Below are 22,688 nucleotides of genomic sequence, written 5' to 3' on the forward strand. Positions count from 1 at the left end.
CTGAATGAAAAGTTAGTTAGTGTCTGCCCTATCTGTATGCCTAAGGCATAGAGGCGGGGCAGGCAATATATGATTGACAGTTGAGGTTTTTAAATGCCTTTATAATGGGTATGAATGTGTTATACAAAAAGGAATTAGGGTTTCATGTTTAACTTGAAAAGGACTTTTATTTTTTTTGTATTGGTGACAGGTCCCCTTTAAGTTTTGCAAACAATAGACATTTAAAAGTAAAAATACAAACATCCAAAAAATGTCTGTTATACTGTAAATGTGATATGATGTAGATACTAATGTAATTTTATTTATTTATTTAGCTTTGGTATTTTAAAGACTTATAAAGACAAACCACAGCAATTCAATGCAAAAAGCCACCCTCAGCTGTGTCCCTCATACATTGCAGGAATGTAGCTCTAAAAGCAAACTAGAATGAGTATCTTGAGAGAACCTAGCATGTCTGCACTCCTTTGTGCAGCTCCCACCATATAACCCAAGGTGACATTGTTACGTAGAGTTCCCTAAAAATGCACATAAAAGCTTAATAAGCAGAAAATCACACAACCCTGTGAGGCACATTTAAAAATGAACCGCTTAGCACTCATGTAATTATTTAGGAGCTATGCACTATTTTCATTCCAGGCAGGCTATGTGAAATGGTGACCCTGCCTTTGTATATTGTGGACCCTTTGGTATTTGACACCCTGTCTCTCTTAAGCCTACCTCAAGGCTTAGATTTGTTTAAACATGGTAGTATATTGGATATTAGAAAGATCCAGCAGTTTATTTTTTTTGTCTTTTTCTAACTTTACCTGTCAAAGAATGACATACATCCTAGCAGCACAGAGAAGCATAAAGCATTATACTTACTGGGATTTCTGATTTCGTGGCTTAGAGCCATCAGGCGTTCAAGTTCTGGAGAAATAAAGACAGAAATTGAATTTCTGAGCATTTGCCATATTTTTCTACAAATCCCTAGACACAGCATATATTTAAGCAACCTAAGAAATCCCCTTAAAGGCAAGTTAATATATTGCATTGTACATAAAAGATCTCACATTATTTTCTGCAATGGCCTAGCAATTAGCTAAGGTAAAGTCATTAACAAATACAAGTTTTATTTCCTATTAACATGCGCAACTAGAAGGCAATAGCTAAATGAGTCTTTCTACTTTTAATATGTTTACTATAATTAATAAGTATTGTTATTCCTTTATAAGCATTTCTCTTTTCTATACTTGCAAACAACTTTTTATTTAGCTAAACTCTGCTTCCTCCTAAAAGTATCTAAACTATGCTCCATCCTTCATATCAAGTCCCATGCTTTCCTAATAAAAAACAAGTAATTTCCCTTGTGGTGAATTTTGTGTTTGTGTCACGCTGGTGAAAAATGAAATATTCTTACCCTCTGAATCCATAACAAAGCTTGATGAAATGCCATCTGTATCACTAACTGAAACTGAGTAGGTTCCCAAGTCATCTTTGTCTGGGTTTTTAAAGTATAATCTGGAGCTAAATACATAAAATAGATGGAGAAATATAAGTAAGCAAAATGTTCATTTATATACAAAAGTAAAAATATACAAAAAAATCATATTGCTATTTAGTACCAGTTTCAATTAAATGAACCAGTGTTTTTAACCTTTTATTTAGGGGACAAAGTTTTCACTCAGCTTTGTGGTCCAACTATAACTAATTATGCATCTCATTTTAATTACATTTTAATCAGCTTTATGTCTATATTAAGGGGGGCATTTACTAAAATGTATTTTTTTCCAGATTTAGAATTGTTTGAAACCATGAAAAAATGAATGGCAGTCGTTTATCAAAATATCTGAACTGATAAAGCATGAACTAAAAAAAGTCTTGGAAAATCTGCAAAAACCACAACTTTTTTGACTCGTCACATAGTAACCTCAACTTTTTTGTATTGTCACACAGAAGCCAGCATCAAAAAACCTGAAACCTCTAAAACCACGAAGCAAAGTAAGATCTTCCAATTGTAAAAGGGACATCTGCCATTGAGTTTTACACTATTTCAACAGGTTTTAGATGACATATTTTTGGACTGGGACAGTTTTGTTGCATAATAAATCTATTTTTTATCCCTGTGGTACTGTTTGAAATATAACATACCACAAAGAAGAAGCAGACTATATTATAGTAATATGTACATTTTTTCTATAATATAGTATAACTTTTCCATTAGCCCTGTATATCATTCTTTCAAAATGTAGCTGAATTCTTTACTCATTGACCCATAGCTGTCCTTATTCTTAAAAAGATCATCTAATCTTCCTTAATATTCACTGTCTTGTTTAGGACATAATTACTGTAAAACCTTGTAAAACCAGCATTGCCATGCCATGTTTGACCCATTATATCTTATGCAGTGTTTACAGTTCATTGAACATACAGGGATACTTAATATTTTTTATTTGTCCTTGATAATCTTAATAAGTAAAGTAGTTTAACTAAAACAGAATAGTAGCATATATTAAAGGAACAAGCTTCCTTAATATAATGTATCTGTCTAAAAAGTCATTATTTATCCAGTACAGGTATAGGACCCGTTATCCAGAATGCTCAGGACCAAGGGTATTCTGGATAAGGGGTATTTCCATAATTTGGATCTCCATACCTTAAGTCTACTAAAAAATCAATAAAACATGAATCAAACTAAATAGGATTGTTTTGTGTCCAACAAGGAATAATTACATCTTAGTTGGGATCAATTACAAGGTTCTGTTTTACTACTACAGAGTAAAAGGAAATCAGTTTTAAAATTCTGAATTATTTGATTAAAATGGAGTCTTTGGGACACAGGCTTTCCATAATTTGGAGCTTTCTCGATAACGGGTTTACGGATAAGGGATCCCATACCTGTATTTTTAAGAGCAGAATTATTAGATGTAACATGTTAATCCTTTATGACAGGACACATTTTAAAAATTCACTCTGTATCCTAGTTTTTAACTAAGTTAGGATTGTTCTTGCATTTAATTCTAATAATAAAAAACTGGAAAGAAATAGTTTCTGGGTATGTAAAATTTGGGTTATACTGTACTGGAAAACCCATTCTGCATAAGAGATCCCATACTTTTTTTTAATTCTTTTTTGCTCAAAACCCCTTATAGGTATTGTTACATACATATGATATCCATTGATGGCTTCAGTTGTACGTGCAATATCTATGCAATTCTTTCTAATTATGTATAAGCTTAGAAAGACTTACTTAGGGGACTTTGCTTAATATAAGGGCTATGGTATACTAGTAACTTTGAAATTTGTACATTTACATGCAATAAATGGTGTTCCACAACAGTGTTTCTAATTTTTGTCAGAAAGAATCAAAGAAGCTTGTACGGTAGAGCCCTTAAATTCTAATGGCTTTCATTTACTAAGGTTGTGGAAAATACAAAAATTTCCACTATGCACCATATTTTTATAGAATTCTAGTGTAGCAAGGTGCAGGTGATGCACCAAAAATAGGTGCAATTCTTTCCCACCCACTTGTAAATTAAGAAAAATTTTAATCTACATCAGGACAGGACATTATTATGCAGGTCATTATTTTACAAGCTCTCCATTTTGACTTGGTTTAATTGCTGCTAAAATTATCATGCCAAGGGTAAGCCTGGTCTTTACACTTGATAGATGCAATGTGCAAAGTAAAGGGTTTGTCTGCACAGTACTTTGTGTCTTATACAAAATGAATAGTGGCAAAAGCAATATTGATGCTAGACATTATAGTAACACATTAATATGAACTGCAAAGCTGGAATTATTTGCTTAGAAAATTGGCAGTGATTCATGTCAAACATTATTATGAGAAAATATTGACAAAGCATTTGTATTCTTATTTAGCAGTGAATATGCAATATGCCCTGTGGTATTTCAAAATAGCAGTTTGTTTTTTCTCTGGGGTTATTTCATATGATTCCTTGAAAACTTAAATTTCAAAGGAAGTAATTGCATGTTGTTCACTCAAACCAAAGATAAATCAGAAACATACTTTTCTCCGATGCTTTCAGCTTTGAATTTGGATTCGTCGTCAACCTCTTCATAAGCTTTGCACCATGTAAACTGCGATGCTTCTGTCATTTCAGAGCAGCTGTAATCAAGATAAATGCTGCCTTCTTCATCCACACCTGCAGTGATCTCCTTCACTCCTATCATTTAAAAGATAAAATTAGCTAATGTTGAAAAACTGCATATTTTTTGTTTGGTTTCTTTGCTGTTCTTTCCCCCCAGTTTTTTCTTTAGTCAGGCCACAGAAGTTCCCATTAAAATAAGATGGAGAAGGAGGCCTTTTATAGCAGAGCTGAAATCTCCATAAAGATAATATTACCAGACACAAGAGAGCTATCAAACTGCTCAGCACTAGATGTGCAAGCAAGCTGTGAATTGTCCCCAGCATGCAGTTTCAACATCAATATTTTACTCTATATTCTCCTTACTGTACATTGAAGCTCCTATTATAGATTTAATTGGAAGAAATAACTGAATATTCATGGTGCGAATGATATTACATTTTTACAGAATACCAATTTTTTGGTTCTCTTTACACATTTCTAACAAGAACTTGCTCAGAGCAATCAAACATTTTTCAGCATCTGTTATGTCTTTTCAACGACTAATGTCAGAATTGGCAGCTAATACTGACTGGGCAGCAATATCTTAATCAAGATTTTCCATCTAGTGATAAACAGTGTCTGGATGTTACAGTCTAATATTAGCTACCATCGTTACACTAAGTTTGATAGTATGGCCACAAATTATTAGCTATGGCAGACCTATAATTTCATTTTACCAGACGGTATACTATCTGCCAATAGTATATATATTAATGTTTATGGATTTAGAATAGAACAAAAAATGAACTAAAAATGTTAATAGATAGGTACTCCAACCTGTTTGTTTATCACTATTGCCCTCAGTTTATGCTTCCTATCATCATTTAACAATGCAACAGTTGTCACCAAACTTCTAACAAGTAAAATAACAGGGATGAAGGAATACTTTCTCCTGCATCTTTGCTACATAGGTCAACATGCAATCAGTTCATATCAGAGTCCACCAAAATGAAAATGTTCTCTGTGATGTCCATCATTGTATACAGAAGTTCACTTGTGCAGTAAGATGAAGGAAAATGCACTTTTCAGTGATAGGATCATTCAGCTCAGTGGCTGAATGACTGGATCAATGCAGTATGGCCATACTGTACAGAGCGCACACGATACAGTTATATGACCTTTGTACCTAATGATTGGATTACACAGCCTGAGGCATAAGGAGATAACTGGGTTTCAGGCACACATGTCCCTTGGTGTTGAATACTGTATTCTCTTCTGTGTAAATCATCTGTGCCATAAAAAATTGCTATGATAACTGTAAGTTTGTTTGTTGCTCACATACACAGGCAGTATTATGACTAACTACCTGCATAAATAGAATATAAAATGAGTGGGAAATTATGCAAATTTAAAAAGGGCCATATAATAAATACTGTATTAAAACGGAATTTACTTAAATATGGCTAAAGTTTTTATTGTATAAAACAGAATTATATTTTATTTTACAATTTTTATTATAATTATCTTATGCTTACCTGGTCGTGCCTGTACCAGAACTGGTTCGGACACATCAGAGGGTTTGCCAGTTCCTGAACCATTTACAGCCAGGATATGGAAAACATAAGTCTTTCCTTCTTCCAAACCTGTGACCTTGGATTGACAAAGGAATAGAATATAAATGTTTTAGATATGTTCTGGGTATGAAAAAAATACACAAGTACTCAATACACTTTGAAGGTCCTATGGACATGATTGCTTTTATGTTAACCACCTTTTATATAGATAATAAAGGAAGAAGACCTGCTGAAGCTAATCATTGAATTATTTATGAATAGGTTATTTGTCCCAATAGTGAAAGGAATTATATTTCATAAGAAATGAACCTCAAAGGTCCATTTTGTCAATCTGAGGCACAAGATCATACATCTAAATGCAGTATATTCAATTCAGAGAATCACTGCAAATGCTTAAGATCCATTTAGATATGCAAAAAAGTTTTAATGTCTTGATAGTTGCATTCACTCAAAAAGCAAATGTAGTTAAATCAAAATAAGGGGTATAAATGGGGATAGGAGCGGTATAGAAAAGCTGGCAGATTTGTTACATACTAAACCTTTGAAGGGGGGCAGTAATAATTATTTTTTGTTTGTTGGTGGTAATGAACTGATCAGCTGCATATTACCATCTACACCAGGGATCCCCAACCTTTTATAACCGTGAGCCACATTCAAATGAAAAAAGTTTTGGAGAGCAACACGCATGAAAAATGTTCGTGGAGGAACTAATAAGAGCTATAATTGGCTATTTGATAGCCCCCTATGTTAACTGTAAGCCTACAGAAGGCAATTACACTGGGATTTTATGCCATCAAAAACTATTAAAAGTACAATTTTATTTTAAACAGGGCAGTGTGATGAGCACATTTTTTTGCCAGGAATGGATTAACTGCAAAATTCTGCATTTCGCCATTGGTGAATTCTTTTGTGGAATTGCTTTGAGACAAAAGTTGAAGTAATGTCAAAAAAAAGTCATGGTAACATCAAAAAAAGTTTTGCTTGCATCAAAAAAGTCACAGTTGTGCCAAAAAAAATTGCACGTAAAAAATCGATCTGTGGAATCCAATTAAACAATTCTTTTGTTTTTGTCAACCTCAGTTCTCTTCTTACCTTTAAGTATCGGTTTTCTGTTGCAGACTTATTCACACGAGTCCACTCCTCTGACTCTACTTCTCTGTATTCCACAAAATATCCAGAAACAGCACTCTTGCCTGAATAGATGGGTGCTTTCCAAAGTATTACCAGAGATGAATTCCTCACCTCACAGAATGTCAGATCATATGCAGGGCCTTCAAATATAAACAGATTTATATTAAATTATTCTCTCCCACTCCATCATATCATACCAGTCAGGCCTAAGCTTGTTCTCCTTGTTCAGATATCATACCCACACTGCCTGACTATACATTTCCTCATACACCCACTTCGTATTTAACATCTTCAGCCTTTTTTCAACTCTGTTTCTGGAACTAGGTCCAGTGAATTTTCTTATTATAAATTCCTTAAAATGTTTATAATTCTTCTTTGAAAAAAATGCTATATATTTGCTAGAGTATCCAGAGAGCCCTTCACCGAATTTGTAAGGTCACGTACATTCATGTTCCATATTGCTTTGAGCATTGAGGTCACAGAATGCAGCTTAGTGACATCAGTTCCAAACACACAAAACACCAATCCCACTGGTCATTGGTCATGGTAGGTCCTTGTTGCCTGCTCTGTTACTGTATTAACCCTTGCCTGCCTGACCTTGTCTGCACTCTGCCAGCCCTTACCTTTTGCTTCAACATTGGACTTTGTGCTGCATTAACCCTTGCTCTGTTGACCCTTAGACCTGGCTGTCTTTAGTTCAAGTGGCTACCTGCAGATAACCCTTCCTGTGCTTGCCTTTCTTTTTGTTCTTTGAACAGATCTGTGTTTACCAAATTCCTGCCTGCCTGTTTCCCAGCCAGCCTCCTCCTAGGTCTCTATTCAAAACATTACCACCACTAGCACATGTGGCTTTATTGTATGTATATTTGGCTGTGCTAAGGTACAGTTTCCTAGTAACTGGTTTGACCAAAATGTGATTTTCTATAGTGTAGGAGAACCAAAAAAAAAAAGTATGGGTGACTACATTGTGCTATTGGAAGTCCTAGAGGACTACTTGTAAAGGGGAAAGGCAAAGGAGGAGCTTTGAGATGATGTCTTTTTGCATTGCCAATGGCTCCCCTTTTATTCTCTCACTCCAATCCCAATGCAATATCATGGCCCCTAACAATTAATTTGTATTATATCATCATCCTAAAATCCAAATAATGATTATATATTAATACTTCACCCAAGTAAACCGCAAATTATTAATCCTCACTAAAGATCTGCACAAAGGCCTGCACAGTACAATACTAGGAATGTATCCGCATTTACAGGATTAAATAAAGCAGGTAAGTACAACAATTAATATCTACTTTCAATTACTGCTCAAAAGAAACACAAAACACAAGTAGCGGATGTAAAAACATGCAATAATGAATGTATACTCTTACTCATGTAATATTCAACACTGGTTTCATCTTATATATATATATATATATAAAAGATTCTGGCTTTTTAAAAACTGTATTCTTTTCTCACAAATGTATACACAGCTCCCTCTCTGTGTCAGAGACTGCAACTGCTAAATTGGTTAATGGAATTACACTTTCACACTGTACAGGGATTAGATAAACTAAAACATAAACATGTACTCACATAACTCATTCTGGCATTTTAATGATCAATAAAAAATAAATAATAAAAAATGAATCTTTGACAATATTTCCAAGGATTGTTTGACCCTGTACTAGAACATAAACTTGCATTTATATTTTAAGGAAAGCTGTACCTGGCTCTGCCATTGTCCATGCCTCACACTTGAAGTGATCACTTGGGTCAGATGGAAGACCAAGGCCTGCAAGGTTGGATGCAGCGATTTTAAATTCATAGAATGCACCCTCTGTAAGATCTTCAACCTGTTGGAAGCAATTACAACAATATGTTAGAATTCCAGTGTGAGTACAATTAAATATTTAACATTACTAAACTTTTTTAAGCAGCACACATTTCCTTATACTTTATTTGAACAATATTTATATATATATTCTATGTTAAACAGTGCCTTGCCTGATACTTCAGTCCCGTATTTGCAGCTCTGCTTGCAAGTGAAGTAATAAGAAACACAATCCAAGAGGCCAAAGGACAGAACTACAACCTGAGTGATGAGGGGAGCAGCAAGGGACTACTAGAGAGAGAGGAGGACCTAAAGTAGATTTAGTTCCAAAACTACTTTCTCTTTTTGAGCTTTGTCAGAAGACTGGAGCCAAAGTTGTGCACAGAGGCCAATGGCCTGCCAAGCTGTGAGATGCCCATTAAGTTGGCAACACTATTCTGAGAGAGCCAAATATTATATCTATAATCTATAAGCAAATTACCCCAGCATGAGTATCTTGCAGGGACAGGTCATGTACTGTGTTTGCCCCTACTAACTATGCTTCAACTACTAGTATATTGTATTCCTGCTGGATGTAAGACCAATATTACAAAGGCCTCACAAGGACAGTTCCAACCAATCATCTAAAATAATAGAAATGTGGTAGCCTGGTTATCTGTTCTGCTGTTAACCACATATATGGCCAAGATCTGTTTTTAGCTGAACCCATGGTCCCATGACAAGCCAGTTTGATAAAGTATGGCCATTTTGACAATATATGCCACTATTTGTTAACATGCTAAATTGTTTTATTTTAGTTACAGATTTTCTTATGGGTATTGAAATTACAGTTTCAGAGTAAGCATGTCAAAAACCAAGAAAGTACAAAAATAGCAGATGAAAGTCTAAAATATTCATTTAATATTTGGGTAGTGTGTGCCAAAATCACACATTATCAACTGTTTGCCAACTATATTTTAATAAAGGAAATTTGGAAATATATGGAACCAAAACATAATACCTGTTTTTTAATTTCAACAAGATCAAGAAATCTGCTTCTTTAACTCTAACCTCTATGTTCCTGGCAGCTGTTGTCATATAATTAAATCCATTTTAAGATTATGTATGGGTGTCTGTCTCTTTGGCAATTGCTAGTGGAGAATACTTTGCTTTAGCAACAGTTTGTGTACTCTTGTAGCATGACCTTTACACTTATATGATAATATGAGATAACAGCAACAAAGGACTATTACATGGAGCTTGTCATCATGAAAGTATGTTATGTGTGAAATTAAAAGACCTGATACTCTGTGCTCCAGAAAAAATCAGCAAAGTGTACAATATATACAGGTATTGGACCCGTTATCAAGAATGCTCGGGACCTGGGGTTTTCTGGATAAGGGTATTTTCGTAATTCGTAGCAGACCTTAAGTCTGCTAATAAAATTATTTAAACAGTTTTAAACAATTTAACCCAATAGGATTGTTTTGGCCCCAATAAGGATTAATTATATCTTAGTTGGGATCAAGTACAAGGTACTTGGAAGGACAAGGAAACTATTTTTAAAAATGTGAATTATTTGATTAAAATGGAGCCTATGGCAGATGGCCTTTCCATAATTTGGAACTTTCTGGATAATGGGTTTCCAGATAAGGGGTTCGATACCTGTATAGACCTTGCACACATTTAGATATACTATAAGGAACATAAACCATTACTGGGTGTATGAAATCAGCATCATTCATCCAGCTAATGCTATCATTATTCTTATATATCCCTCCTAAGATTACGCAGCTCAGCACTAACAATTTGTTTATTTTCCTTCTCTGATGGCTAATGCATATAACCCACTTTCCTTATTTCCAATACAAGAGTTGAAGACTGATCACACACAGGAGTACTTATCAGTGAAAATTGCAAGAGAGCAAACAGAATATTAAGAGGTGCATATTATAACAGCTGTTATAATATGTCAAGCTGATTTTTGATTTTGATATTTAAATATAGAGACTTGTTCAAGGTATTTTATAATGTTTTAAACAGATTTACACACTAAAAATAATATTGCTTTTTTAATGGGTATTAGAATCCCAGGCCTTGACAGGGCATGATAAAATGCTGTGTAATTTTGTCTATACCCTTTTATGTCTGAAAAATAAATCACAAATTATAGCCATTTATAGTAATTGCAAACACTAAATGCTCCATGAAGAATTTAATGTTTGGAAATAAAATTTTCTCTAATATACTTTCAAAGCAAGCACTTTGCCCCAATAATCTTCTTAGGGAGAGAAGCCTATTAAATAGCTATCATAATGCATGTGTTTTATTCACTAGAGTGATGCTACAGATATAGTCTTAACACTTAACCAATATAAATTCAGCATTTAAATACACACTGTAGAATAAATCATCTAGTTGGCTAATTAACAACAAAAAGTTGAATACTTTAAAATTTGAATGCACATTGTTTTATGTGCATATATATGCTATATGGTTCTGTGCACATACTAGCTGCTACAGTAATTGATCAATAGATGCAAGTGGGTAAATCTGTCCCTTTTTGCATCACTGAAAAATTCACCAAATGTTGAGAATTTGCTAAATGCATTGAAGTTATTCAGCTCACAATACATTGGAGTCTAGGGACGTGTTTTTGCAGCAAAACTTGGCAAAAATGTTGCTCGTCATTAGATGCAACATTTAGACAATGTCAACCTTTGTGAAAATTTGTGAAATACATTGGCATTTTTAATAGCAATTTTTTTTTTACAGTGGGAATTTTTCATGGCAAACATTTTTGTGCTGAAATTTTGAGGCAGTTTTGCAAAGATATTCATGGATGTGAAAAGGACGCAAACATTTGCCACATAAATATTCGCCGCACGACAAAAAATTGACGCACACGTAAAAAACAATTGTCGCACGTATGAAGAAAAAATGACACATGCAACAGTTTTTGTGCTGCGTGACATATTCGCCGTTTCAAAAATTTTTGGCAATTTTTCATCGAAGCAAAACGAAACAGATTCACTCATCACTAGACAGATTCATTCATCACTAGGGTGTGGCAATAGTGGGGTTGTCCATGTGTCCTGGAACAGGTTCCCATTCTTTTTGTCTTGTGCCATACTAATCTGACTACTACACACTTAGTTCATGACTGTGACTTCACCAGGGGGTTCCTAAAAACATTGGACTCCTCCTTGGGTCCCAAACTACCATATTTTCGTGGTACATAGGCCAAAGAGACTCTTCCTTTGTGCCACACCCCTTATAAAGGCTCTAAGCCTTTGTTCCTTCCCTTTGCTAGATATTTCCTGATAGAAAGACTTCACCAAGGCCCGTGAGGTCATGTAATACAATAACCTCTATCAATGGCCTCTGGCCCTGACAACTGACTGGGGCTTATTTATAAACACCAGGCAAATTTGCACCTGGGCAGTAACCCCTGGCAACCAGTCAAATGTTTGCTTTCATTGCTCAACCTGAAGTTGCCTGAAAAAAAGCCAGTCACTGATTGGTTTCTATGGTTACTGCCCACGTGCACATTTGCCCAGTGTCCCACTAAGGTTTTTCCTGACCACATAAAGGCATGTAGGCCAAATGCTTTTAAAAAGGACATGAAATGTCAAGGTGACTTAAATAACAGCATCATTTATTTGTTATTCATATTTAAGCATATAGTTTGTGTCATTTGTGTAATAAATTATATATTGTATATATATATATATATATATATATATATATATATATATATATATATATATATAGTCCATAAAAACACACAAGTAAATACATACATATATCATAATAGAAGGCTATTCTTGCATAGTAGTTAATTTAAAACAAAAGCACACATTACTTGTGCAATTCAATTCACCAAATATACCATAAGATAAATGTATCTCCAGTATAGTAAAAAATGACAGTGTAATTCTGTAGAGATTAACACAATCATAAAATCTTTTACACCTGATTTCTCATTACTACAGATAGTCCAACTGGCATTTATGTGTCAGAAAAGCTGTATCTAATTCTTCTTCTACTGACTGTCAGTACTTGTAAAGGCATTTTAGAAGGTATTAGAAGAGACCATGTTTTGATGTTACTGTATCATATTTAGTCAGTCAATTCACACATAATTCAGTCTGCTGATATGACTTATTGATATGTGTTTTAGGCATCAGCAGATCTGTAAGAAAGATGGCCCAGAGCTTCCTTCTCACTTCTGCTCAGATCCATAATAATTCTTCATCCATGTGGATGACCAAATCAGACAATAGCTGTCTGTTACATCCATTGCCCATTCAGGGAGATATTGTATATTGACCATTCACAAAATTTAGACAGCTGCAAAGTGTCACTTTTGGAGAGTCTATTCAATCAATCAAGAAAAGTATTTTTTGTAATCATTTTAGATACACTTACATGTTTAATTGCAATAGATATGTGCAGTATATTTAAGTGCTTAAAAAACACGAGTATTTTAGATGGCAATGATTTTACCAATGATGCAAACTTGACTCCATTTTGAAAGATCTGTTTTCATCAAGTTATAACAAAGGCAGTTGAATTTCTTTTTTTTATGTTACTCTCCACTTTGGTTGCTTATTATTATATTTAAAAAAATGACCTTAATTAGACCTCGAAACAACATGGACAGATGAATTTAAACAATTCAATATGCATGGAGCTGAATATTTCATTTGCCCAAACTGTTAAAGGAGACATATCATATAAAAATTAAGAATGTACCAGTGAATTATTATTCTCTACATATAGAAGGATTGTGCTTTAAAAAGTTGCATTTCAGACACCAAAACCCCACTAGTCCCGCCCATCTATTCCACTTCCTGTTGACTGAATTCTCTGGATGTGCAGGGGAGCTGGCAGCAGCTAGGCTGACCTGATAGGGAACTGAAGCCTGTCTTTGCTTGTGTGAGTACAAGGCTGTGATTGGCTCTCCTCCTCCTACTGTGCTTCTGGCAGGGACCGTTAGGACACACCCACCCCTCATTTGAAACACGGACAGAGAAAAGATAGGATCTATAGGGAGATCCAATAAAGGGGCCATTTTTACAGATAGGATTAATATTTAGTCCAAAGTGAAACCAGCACCTTATATTATTCATAATTGGCTATAAAATTTGGGGTTTTCTATTTATCCAATATGTCACCTTTAAATTTCCCTGTTGCTGAGACTTCAACCTTTGATTCCTGTTCATGAGTGAATATTTTTTTTTCTGTCACATTCCATATTCACTTTTTCTATTAGCATGATGCCTGTATATGAAACACAGTTCAACTGTTTGTCCAGTGCAAACAAATTACAAGCTTTCATGGGGCACACATATAATGCTAGATAAATGTTTGTGTTTCATATATAATACTGGATGAAATATAATTTCCCAAACACACCTATAAACAAGAAATGTACAGAGTAGATCATTGTAATAATTCCTGAAATTAAATAAAATGAAAAAGATTAAGGCGTCCAAAAATGATTTGAACAGTAAAGAGTTGTTCAACTGATGAAGATTCATCACTGAGAGAGAGAGACGGCTCTAAAGTAATTGTGCGAGAGTACTATTATATCTGCTTTGTCCAAATTACTTGCAGATGTAATTTGTTTTATGAGTATGTGATGCTATATTACCTCATTGGATTCTGACAGATTGATGGCTGCTGAAATCTACCAGGTACTGAATGCCTGCTGCATGAACTCTAAATAAATCAGCCTGTCATCCAAAACAAAAAATGTACAACAACTGTGTTATATCCCATTAAAATCCGAATAGTCTTGGTGCAGAAATTTTAATACGAAATACATTTAATATGAACAAGCCACAAAGGCTTATGTATGGGATCTTTTATATAGGTAAGAAATTTTTCTCTAATGTAGGGCACCATGCCTTTAGGCTACAAAATATAATTTATGCATTAAAAAAAACCATCAGGATTATTATTAGCACATTTATGTAACATGTATGTACATAGGAGTCATTACAAACCATTTGGACAAACCAATACATTAGGTAATAACCCCATATGTAATAAGGCACTAAGTTTGCCATGTGCAGTTACCCATAGCAACCAATAAAATATTTGCTTTCAAACAGGTGACCAGTAAATGATACCTGCTGATTGGTTGCTATGGGTTACTGCACATGGGCAAGCTTAGTGTCTTTTTTTTCATCACCCCCTTGGAGCCCTACCCATAAGGGCTTTAAAATTATAGGGGTGGGAATAAGTAAGACAAAAGGTATAAAAATATGTAGCTGTATGGGGAAGTTTACGCTGTAGAAGTATTACTGTTAGTGTATGTCTCTTGACATGAAAAAGAAGGTTATTTAGTAAGACACATAAATATTTATTAAAAATGTCATGCCTTTGCAGAACCTAAGCCTTTAGTCTTAAGGTATATAAAATCCATTTACAGAAAATCCATTCACAATAACCAGTTGGATTGAAACAGTCTTACTTTGGACATGGTAATATTCTTCTATGCTTTCTTTTAGGATAACCTTACAGTAGAGATTTAAGGGCATATATATCATAGTAAAAAAGCAACCAGTAGCAATTAATTACAGCTTTTGCTAGATTGGATTACAAAGAATTTCCCCTTAGCCTGTATGCCAGGCTAGTTGAATTCAACAGTGATGTATACTAAAAGGGCAAAGGTGGGCCCTTGTACCACCCTGGCATAACCAACATGTGCAGTGGTCCTTTGTGCCTTTACCTTGCACTGGATTTTTTTATCTAACACATAGTGCAGAGCGCAGAAGCTTCATAGTAAGTGCCAGATACAAGAGCTTAGGGCTGTAATTTTGGTACCAATCCTTCAGAAATGAACCTTCAGGTGTGGAGTGTCATTCTCCAATGAAGTTACTAAAGAGCTAAATAGGGCGGAGAATATCTATGATTTATACACTAGGCACATGGTATATTGGATGTTTTTATTGCTGTCATACTCTTTAGAAGAACCATGGTGATCAAAACCCCCTCCCTGCCTGCAGCTGCTTCTTTTTTTGTTAAACCTTTGCCACGCTGCATTAATATGGAGGGATCATGTGCAATATGCACTTAATGTGACTCCTGTATGAGAAATAGCTACCAGCAGGAATTAGAGTTCTATAGGGACTTCAGCTCAACACAATTCTCACATGTCAGAAAGGCAGGTAGAAGGAGATGGATGGGATAGGTATAAATTTACACTGAGTAGATGGGCTGGGGTCCAGCCAGATAATATAAGTAACCTAGTGATGTCTGAACTCCCACATATGATCACTTTAGAAAAAGAGTTTGGTGGGTCAGGGTCTTTTGTTAACCACCCATCTTCAGTTATACCTAATCCTACTTGTTGTTTTAAGCAGCCTTTACAGGTCTAATTTTCTGTACTTTTAAGGACAAGGCATTCCTAAACCGTCATCAGAATTTCTTTATACTGCAGTTATTTTATCATGACTACTCAGAGGAATCCCCAACATACACCAAAGCACATGCATCTTAAGTACCAATAACTCTAACACTTCCAAGCAGGCAAATGCAATATATGTGGATAAAAAGTCAGTAAATAGACCAGGCAAAATTAAAATGGGAAGCTGGAAACTCAAATTGCAATGAAATTGCAATGTGTGGCTGCTGAAAGCATTTTAACTGTATTCTGCTTTATTGGTTAATACAATTTACCAGCACTCGATAATTCATCCTCATAGTATTTTGATTGCACTCAACGAATGTGGAAATGGTTATAAATGGGTATAAAAAAGAACAAATTTCTAAGCAAACTGTGCCTGAATTAGTATATACAATTATTTAGAACTGTATTCATACCACATCAGTATATGTAACTATTGTTGTTTACATCATACTATTCGTTAAACCACTGCAGTGAGCTAATTAAACATTTACACAAATGATTTTCCTTGTTATATTCAAAAATATTTTATTTCTTAATGAAATAGGTATGGCAAACCTGTAAGCTGTGATAGCTGTTAATAGTCTAATAGCGTGCCATGAATATTGTAGTTAACTAAAGTAACATTTCTAGAGTAGGCCGGAGGCTCTATAAGTATGATTATGGACTTACCTTAATAAAGCCATTTACAGTAATAGTCATTAACCAGTCATGATGATTAAAGACTGCAATTAAATTGTAATGACTGCTTCAGATTAAACTGAAGGGTGGACTTTCATATGTTTCTGATTTAAACTAATGAATATGATCTAAATCAAAATAACAGTAGGTAATGTGAAAACCTAACTAGTTGTAAATGTTTCTCCACGGCACAAGAGGTAATAAATCTGAACAATCATTGTAATAATTTTAAATATTTAATATATCTATGTTTTAGGGCATATTCAGCAATAAAATTAAAGGTAAAAAGTACTAACCTTATAAACTCTCTCCTGAACAATGCTGGAATTAACTTCATGCCAATTCAAGTGATTAGCTTCACGTTTATCAATATAGTATCCATTAATAGCAGAACCACCAGTAAATTTGGGTAACTTCCAACCCAAAATCATTGAATGACCATCACAGTTTAGAAGGGTAATGCCATATGGATGAGATGGAGTAGCTAATGGAAGATGGGGAAATTGAATTTGGTTACTGGGTATTCAAAACTAAATCTGTATATCTTGTATAGAGGTGTCTGATTTTTGATGGTATGAGGCAAACCAGTTCATAATAAATAAACAACATCATTATCCCCGTATCACCGTACCACATTTGCAATGCTAAAAACAGTATTTTGAATCTATAATTTCCAAATATATTGAAGTATATTACTGCAAAACCACACATTTCATTCTATTCTTGTAGGCCAAACTAAAAAATGTTCATTTTTATAACCTTTTTTACTGTACGTGCTTATTATAGACAAATATCCTTACTCCTGAATGACAAAAGAGCAGCACCAACATTTTCTACCAGTTACACAACAAATATTTTAGAGTAAAACTAGCCATTACATTTAACTAATTTACAAGAAATCCGTTATAAAGGAGATGTATTTCAGAAGAGTACTGAAATGACTTCCTACCTTCACAGAATGTTGTTTTTTTTTTATTAATGCTTACATCTAATGCAGTCATTGTACAATTATAGTGTTAGTAATATAAACTTATAGTGCTGGGGATAGTGGGGAAAGTGTATGTGAAAGATGTGGCATTAAAATGAAAACCAAGAAGCACTAGTAACTGTGGTTTTTAATTTGCCTGAGATAGAGGGCCCTTTTGCTGTCTAATAAAAGTGTTTTTTCACTGCTACCATGCAAAATAATATTAATTTTCCAATTTAGAGGGATATTTCATTACTTCAGCATAATTAACAGACATATGAATTATCTTTTCCACTTCAGAATTTTTCAATCCTCTTGAGTGCAAGACAGGTCTTTTATAAGATTTTTTTTAAATAAGACAGAAATAAGTTTAAACCAGATAAGACAGTAATAATTTAAACCAGATGCTGTAATTAGCAGTTAATCACAGTGTTAAATTTACATATGAAATACGGGCATTTATTAAATATATGATTGATTATATATCTAGAGAAAGTAACAATACCAGGGTAGAATATACTCTGAGTAATTTAATCATATAACTTGTATATTACAAGTTGGCAGATATACATAACAGTCACTTGTCAGTTAGGAATGATGAGTGAAATTTACAATTTTAGCAAATTCTGTACCTAATTACTAAGGGGTCTACAGCATCATAACCAATACCGCGTAATAATAATACAAAATCTCTATGTATCTGGTCTAGTCCCTAACAGACACATATACATTTTATTGGGGGCAAAGCAATCCTAAATGATTGATGACAAAAAGTAAAACAAATCCATGCAGAATTCTGACAAATTAAATATGTTTTATATGTGCATTGTGATTTTTAATAGATAAAAAAACATTTTTAAATGTGAAAGGTGAATGGGTCACACTATTTTAACAGTACCTACCATGAGGCACCCCTCCGCCTGAAATAATCAAATTGAAACATGTTTAACATAGTTTAAAGTACACCTTATCCTTTAATGATTGCTGCTAGTGATAAGTGAATCTGTCCCGTTTAACATTATCGAAAAATTAGCAAAACTGCGAAAAATTGCCAAAACAGCAAAAAATTTGTGAAACATGGATCAATACGTGGCCCTTTATTAGCTGGATATCAGTTGGGTAGGCCAATCAACAATATTATGTATGGGCAAATAAGCAGCCAACCTGATATGTAGACAAATATTAAATATAGAGAGTTTATTGGCCCATGTGTGGACAACTTAAGCCTGCTCTAGCGTACATGCTGAACCCACTCCCCACATAATAATCATTAGGTGTGCTTTTGGTATTCTTTTGGACTCTTCTTGATGTGAGTCATTCGTGCATTGACACTCCTCTAGCGCTAGTTATTTGTACAAATTCTGCCTAAGTACACTGAAAAATGTGTGAAACGGAAAAAATGTGTGAAATGCTGCTACCATATGATTTTTTTTTTACATGATTGCAACTTATTTGATGTGACTGCAACTTTTTTGACATGTCTGCTAATTTTCCTCACTTCATGAATTTTTGCTGCAGTTTCGCAAAAAAAATCGCCAAAGACAAAATGCAGTATTCAGCAGTGAATCCATGCCTGCCGAAAAAAATGTGATTATCAGTATTAGTTATCCATGACCACATAGCTGAGAATCGTTGTCCAACATGTGTATTAATTACAGCAGGGTTCCCGAGCAAATATTGTGATGGTTGTCTACGTTAACATAACATCGCAGATAAAGTTGAAAAAATGGAAAACCATTAAGTTGAAACTTGCCTGCCTAAGTAAGCCTACCTAACTGCTAGTTGATCTAGAGAAAGTAAAAAACCCTGTCTGAACCTTCTCCAATTTACCTCAGAAGGAATAATTTCCCTCATGACTCCAAGAGGGCAAATAGACCATTTTCTCAACTCTGTAATAAGAGCTAATTTCAGTAACCCTGTATAAAAAAATTTAAGTATTTTCTAAACATAAATTGGATATTAGATTTAATATTCAGTATTGAAATTACACTTTCCCTTGAGTTTATGCACACTACCAGATACTGTATCTGGCATACATCTTACTTAACAAAACACTTTCTTGATGCAGAACAAATCTGAACTATACCCTTCCCTTCTTTTCTATACCAATGTAATAAAAGCATATTATAAACGTTCAGAGAATAGCTTTCAAACAAAATGCATTATTTATTATTGTGTACTTACTTAATGCTGCCTTAACAGTTATTGCTTCTGATTCTTGAGAGTTTTCACTGACTCCGACAGCATTAGCAGCCTTTACACGGAAAATATACTTTTCTCCAGTTGTTAAGCCATGGACTACAAATCTAAAAAGAAGCAGACCAACAAGAAAGTAAGAGACAACTGAAATGGCTAATTTAAACTGTTATATGACTATATACACTATTTGTGATTGTTATTATGTCCCTTTTTGCATGCAAAACACTAAACAGTTTTATTTTAACTGCCTCAAGTGTTTCAAAATCTAAACATTCCCCTTTTAGATTTTTAGAAGCAAAAATTAGGAGTATCCTAGAAAAACAGGACATTTAGGAATGCTTCTGCTAAAGTAGAAATATGAGATGTTTATTAATATTAAATATTAAAATGATTACATTTGGAAAATACCCAAAAAAATATTTACCTGTTATACTTAATAGGTTTGTGATTGCAAGTTTCCCAATGATTTGATCCCACCACAGAAGAATCAATATAATATCCAATTAATTCTTCTTCTAGTTTGGGTTTATCAAACTGTACAACAACTGAACTTCTGGTATTTCTAGATGCCTGTATACGACCAGGAGCAGATGGCACAGCTATTAAATAAAAGTACACATATAAATTTGGAATAGGTAAACATCAGCCTATAAAAAAGCCAGGTACATCAATCAAGCAGCAAGCACACTTGGAGAATTTTATACGCAATAAACATTTTGTGAGCTGTATAAACTGATGCATTTATGCACTGGGACTCGCTGAACAAAATCACTATACCAGTGTTCTACAAAATATTTATCACAATGCATTTAGGTCAGCAGGAAATTGTCTTCTAATGGAAACCATGCAATTTGTTCAATTAAAGACTTACCTAAACGTTCCTGTGCTTGTATTGGTGGTGTTATTTCCGATGGCTCACTGGCACCATGCTTGTTTACTGAAATTACTCTAAAATTATATGACTTTCCCTCTGCCAAATCAAATACTGCATAGCGAGGGGACCTCACTGGGATCTGTGCATTGACTCTCTGCCAACTTCCACTACCGACCATTGTCTAGAATAAAGCAGGGATAAAATCAATTAAATTAGATATTTTCCTGATAAAATCCTCCTGAATGAAATCCTTATTTGTGTGAATGTGCTATGTGCATATTCTTGTTTATTGTGTTATATTAAACATTTCCCACCCCTATATGTAATAAAGGCATTATGTTTTCCCAGGTTCACTAACCCATTGCAATGAAAATTGAAAAAAGGAAACCAGTAAATGCTATATTCTGGTTGATCGATATGGGTTATTCCTAGGGATGCACCGTATCCAGGATTCGGTTCAGTATTCGGCCAGGATTCGGCCTATTTCAGCAGGGTTCGGATTCGGGCAAATCCACAGTCCTGGCCGAACTGAATCCGAATCATAATTAGCACATGCTAATTAGGATTTGCTTATTACATTTCAAATTCGGTTCGGTATTTGGCCAAATCACTTAACATGGACTTGGGGGTTCAGTGCATCCTTAGTTATTACACCTGGGAAAAACCTAGAGGTCCATTTATCGACATTCTCATTTTATAGGTTTTAGAGTTTTTTGAACCACAATCAATATTCATTTCCACTAAAATCACAAAGGCTAAGTGATTTATTAAAACTTGAATTTTCCATTTTGTCACACAAATGTCACATTAAAACCCCCCCAAAAACCTCTAATACCACAAAGCATGGGAAGATCCAATTGTAAAAAGGATACCTGCCATTAACTTCTACATGACCTCAACAGTTTTTAGATGGCATAATTTTTCTTTCTTTTCTTTTATTATGCTCAGTTTTGACACATAATAAATGGTAAAAATTGTGGGGGTTTTTTGGAGGGTCTCCACACCCGAAATGCCTTTCTTGTAATCATATAAAGCACACAAAATATCAGAGGAACTCTGTATATATCTGATGGTTCTTTTTTTAATACATCCAGGTCCTTTCAATTTTTCAAACCTTTGTTCAGATACTGTAAACACTATCCTCTGCTATTCCTTTACTAATCTGTTAAGAGCATGGAGATTTTTTACTACTCTACAATATCTATGTACTATTTTGCTGATGTGGCTATTCCAATATAAACCAGAATTACACATCCACATTAACCATTCACAATGTGTTTGTACTGGTTTATCTGCTTTGGGCAGTTGGATGGAATACATTCATCTGCATTAACCAGTGAGACATTGTTATGTGCTTTAAAGAGTTTCTGTTATGATTTTTATGATGTACTTTTTATTTCTAAATTATTAAAAATTTAAAATTTTGTTCTTAAACCAACAAATGTATTTTTTTAAGCTGTAATATCAGTATGTAGGCAGCCATCTTTCAGAAGGAGCCAGCGCTACACATTAAAACTGATTTGCGATAACCTATTATTTCTCCTGCTCCCATGTAACTGGAGGAGTCCGAAGCTGGACATGGATTTTTTTTTACTATTTTACTATTGGAGCTGCTATCTTGCTTCCTCCCACTGTTCTGCTTATCAGCTGCTAGGTGGGGGCGGAGGGAGGTTGGAGTGATATCACTCAAATGCAGCACATCATTAAAAGCGACTGAAGTTTACCCAAAGTTTACCCAGGGAAGTGATGAACATGGCTAGCCCCATGTGAATTTCTAAATTAAACATAAAAAAATCTGTTTGCGCTTTTAAAAAATGGATTTAAATGCAGGATTCTGCTGGAAAAGCTCTATTAACTGATGTGTTTTGAAAAAAAACATGTTTTCCCATGACAGTATTCCTTTAAGATGGCAGACAGTGCTAGAGTTGATGACAAAGCTAGAGTGTCTAATGTACGTTTACAGAATTCAAAGTTTTT

The 22,688-nt window shown here is 34.4% G+C and overlaps 1 protein-coding gene across 6 annotated transcripts in view; it reads right to left on the reverse strand.

The window, feature by feature from the left end:
- myom2 (myomesin 2) overlaps positions 1-22,688 on the reverse strand; it is a 136,312-nt gene that overhangs the window by 60,112 nt on the left and 53,512 nt on the right. For 5 of the 6 annotated variants that reach the window (XM_012963482.3, XM_031902126.1, XM_018094427.2 and 2 more), the window contains 11 exons: positions 20,709-20,892; positions 20,262-20,436; positions 19,823-19,944; positions 18,541-18,558; positions 16,968-17,155; positions 8,487-8,613; positions 6,737-6,915; positions 5,606-5,720; positions 4,010-4,166; positions 1,400-1,506; positions 865-909 (listed from right to left, as the gene is read on the reverse strand). In XM_012963482.3, coding sequence (XP_012818936.2) covers positions 865-909; positions 1,400-1,506; positions 4,010-4,166; positions 5,606-5,720; positions 6,737-6,915; positions 8,487-8,613; positions 16,968-17,155; positions 18,541-18,558; positions 19,823-19,944; positions 20,262-20,436; positions 20,709-20,892 — 1,417 coding nt within the window. The remainder of the gene's footprint in view (positions 1-864; positions 910-1,399; positions 1,507-4,009; positions 4,167-5,605; positions 5,721-6,736; positions 6,916-8,486; positions 8,614-16,967; positions 17,156-18,540; positions 18,559-19,822; positions 19,945-20,261; positions 20,437-20,708; positions 20,893-22,688) is intronic. The other variant, XM_002935159.5, reaches the window with a different exon arrangement.

This window comes from Xenopus tropicalis, chromosome 5 (genome assembly GCF_000004195.4).
Source record: "Xenopus tropicalis strain Nigerian chromosome 5, UCB_Xtro_10.0, whole genome shotgun sequence".
Taxonomy (NCBI): domain Eukaryota; kingdom Metazoa; phylum Chordata; class Amphibia; order Anura; family Pipidae; genus Xenopus; species Xenopus tropicalis.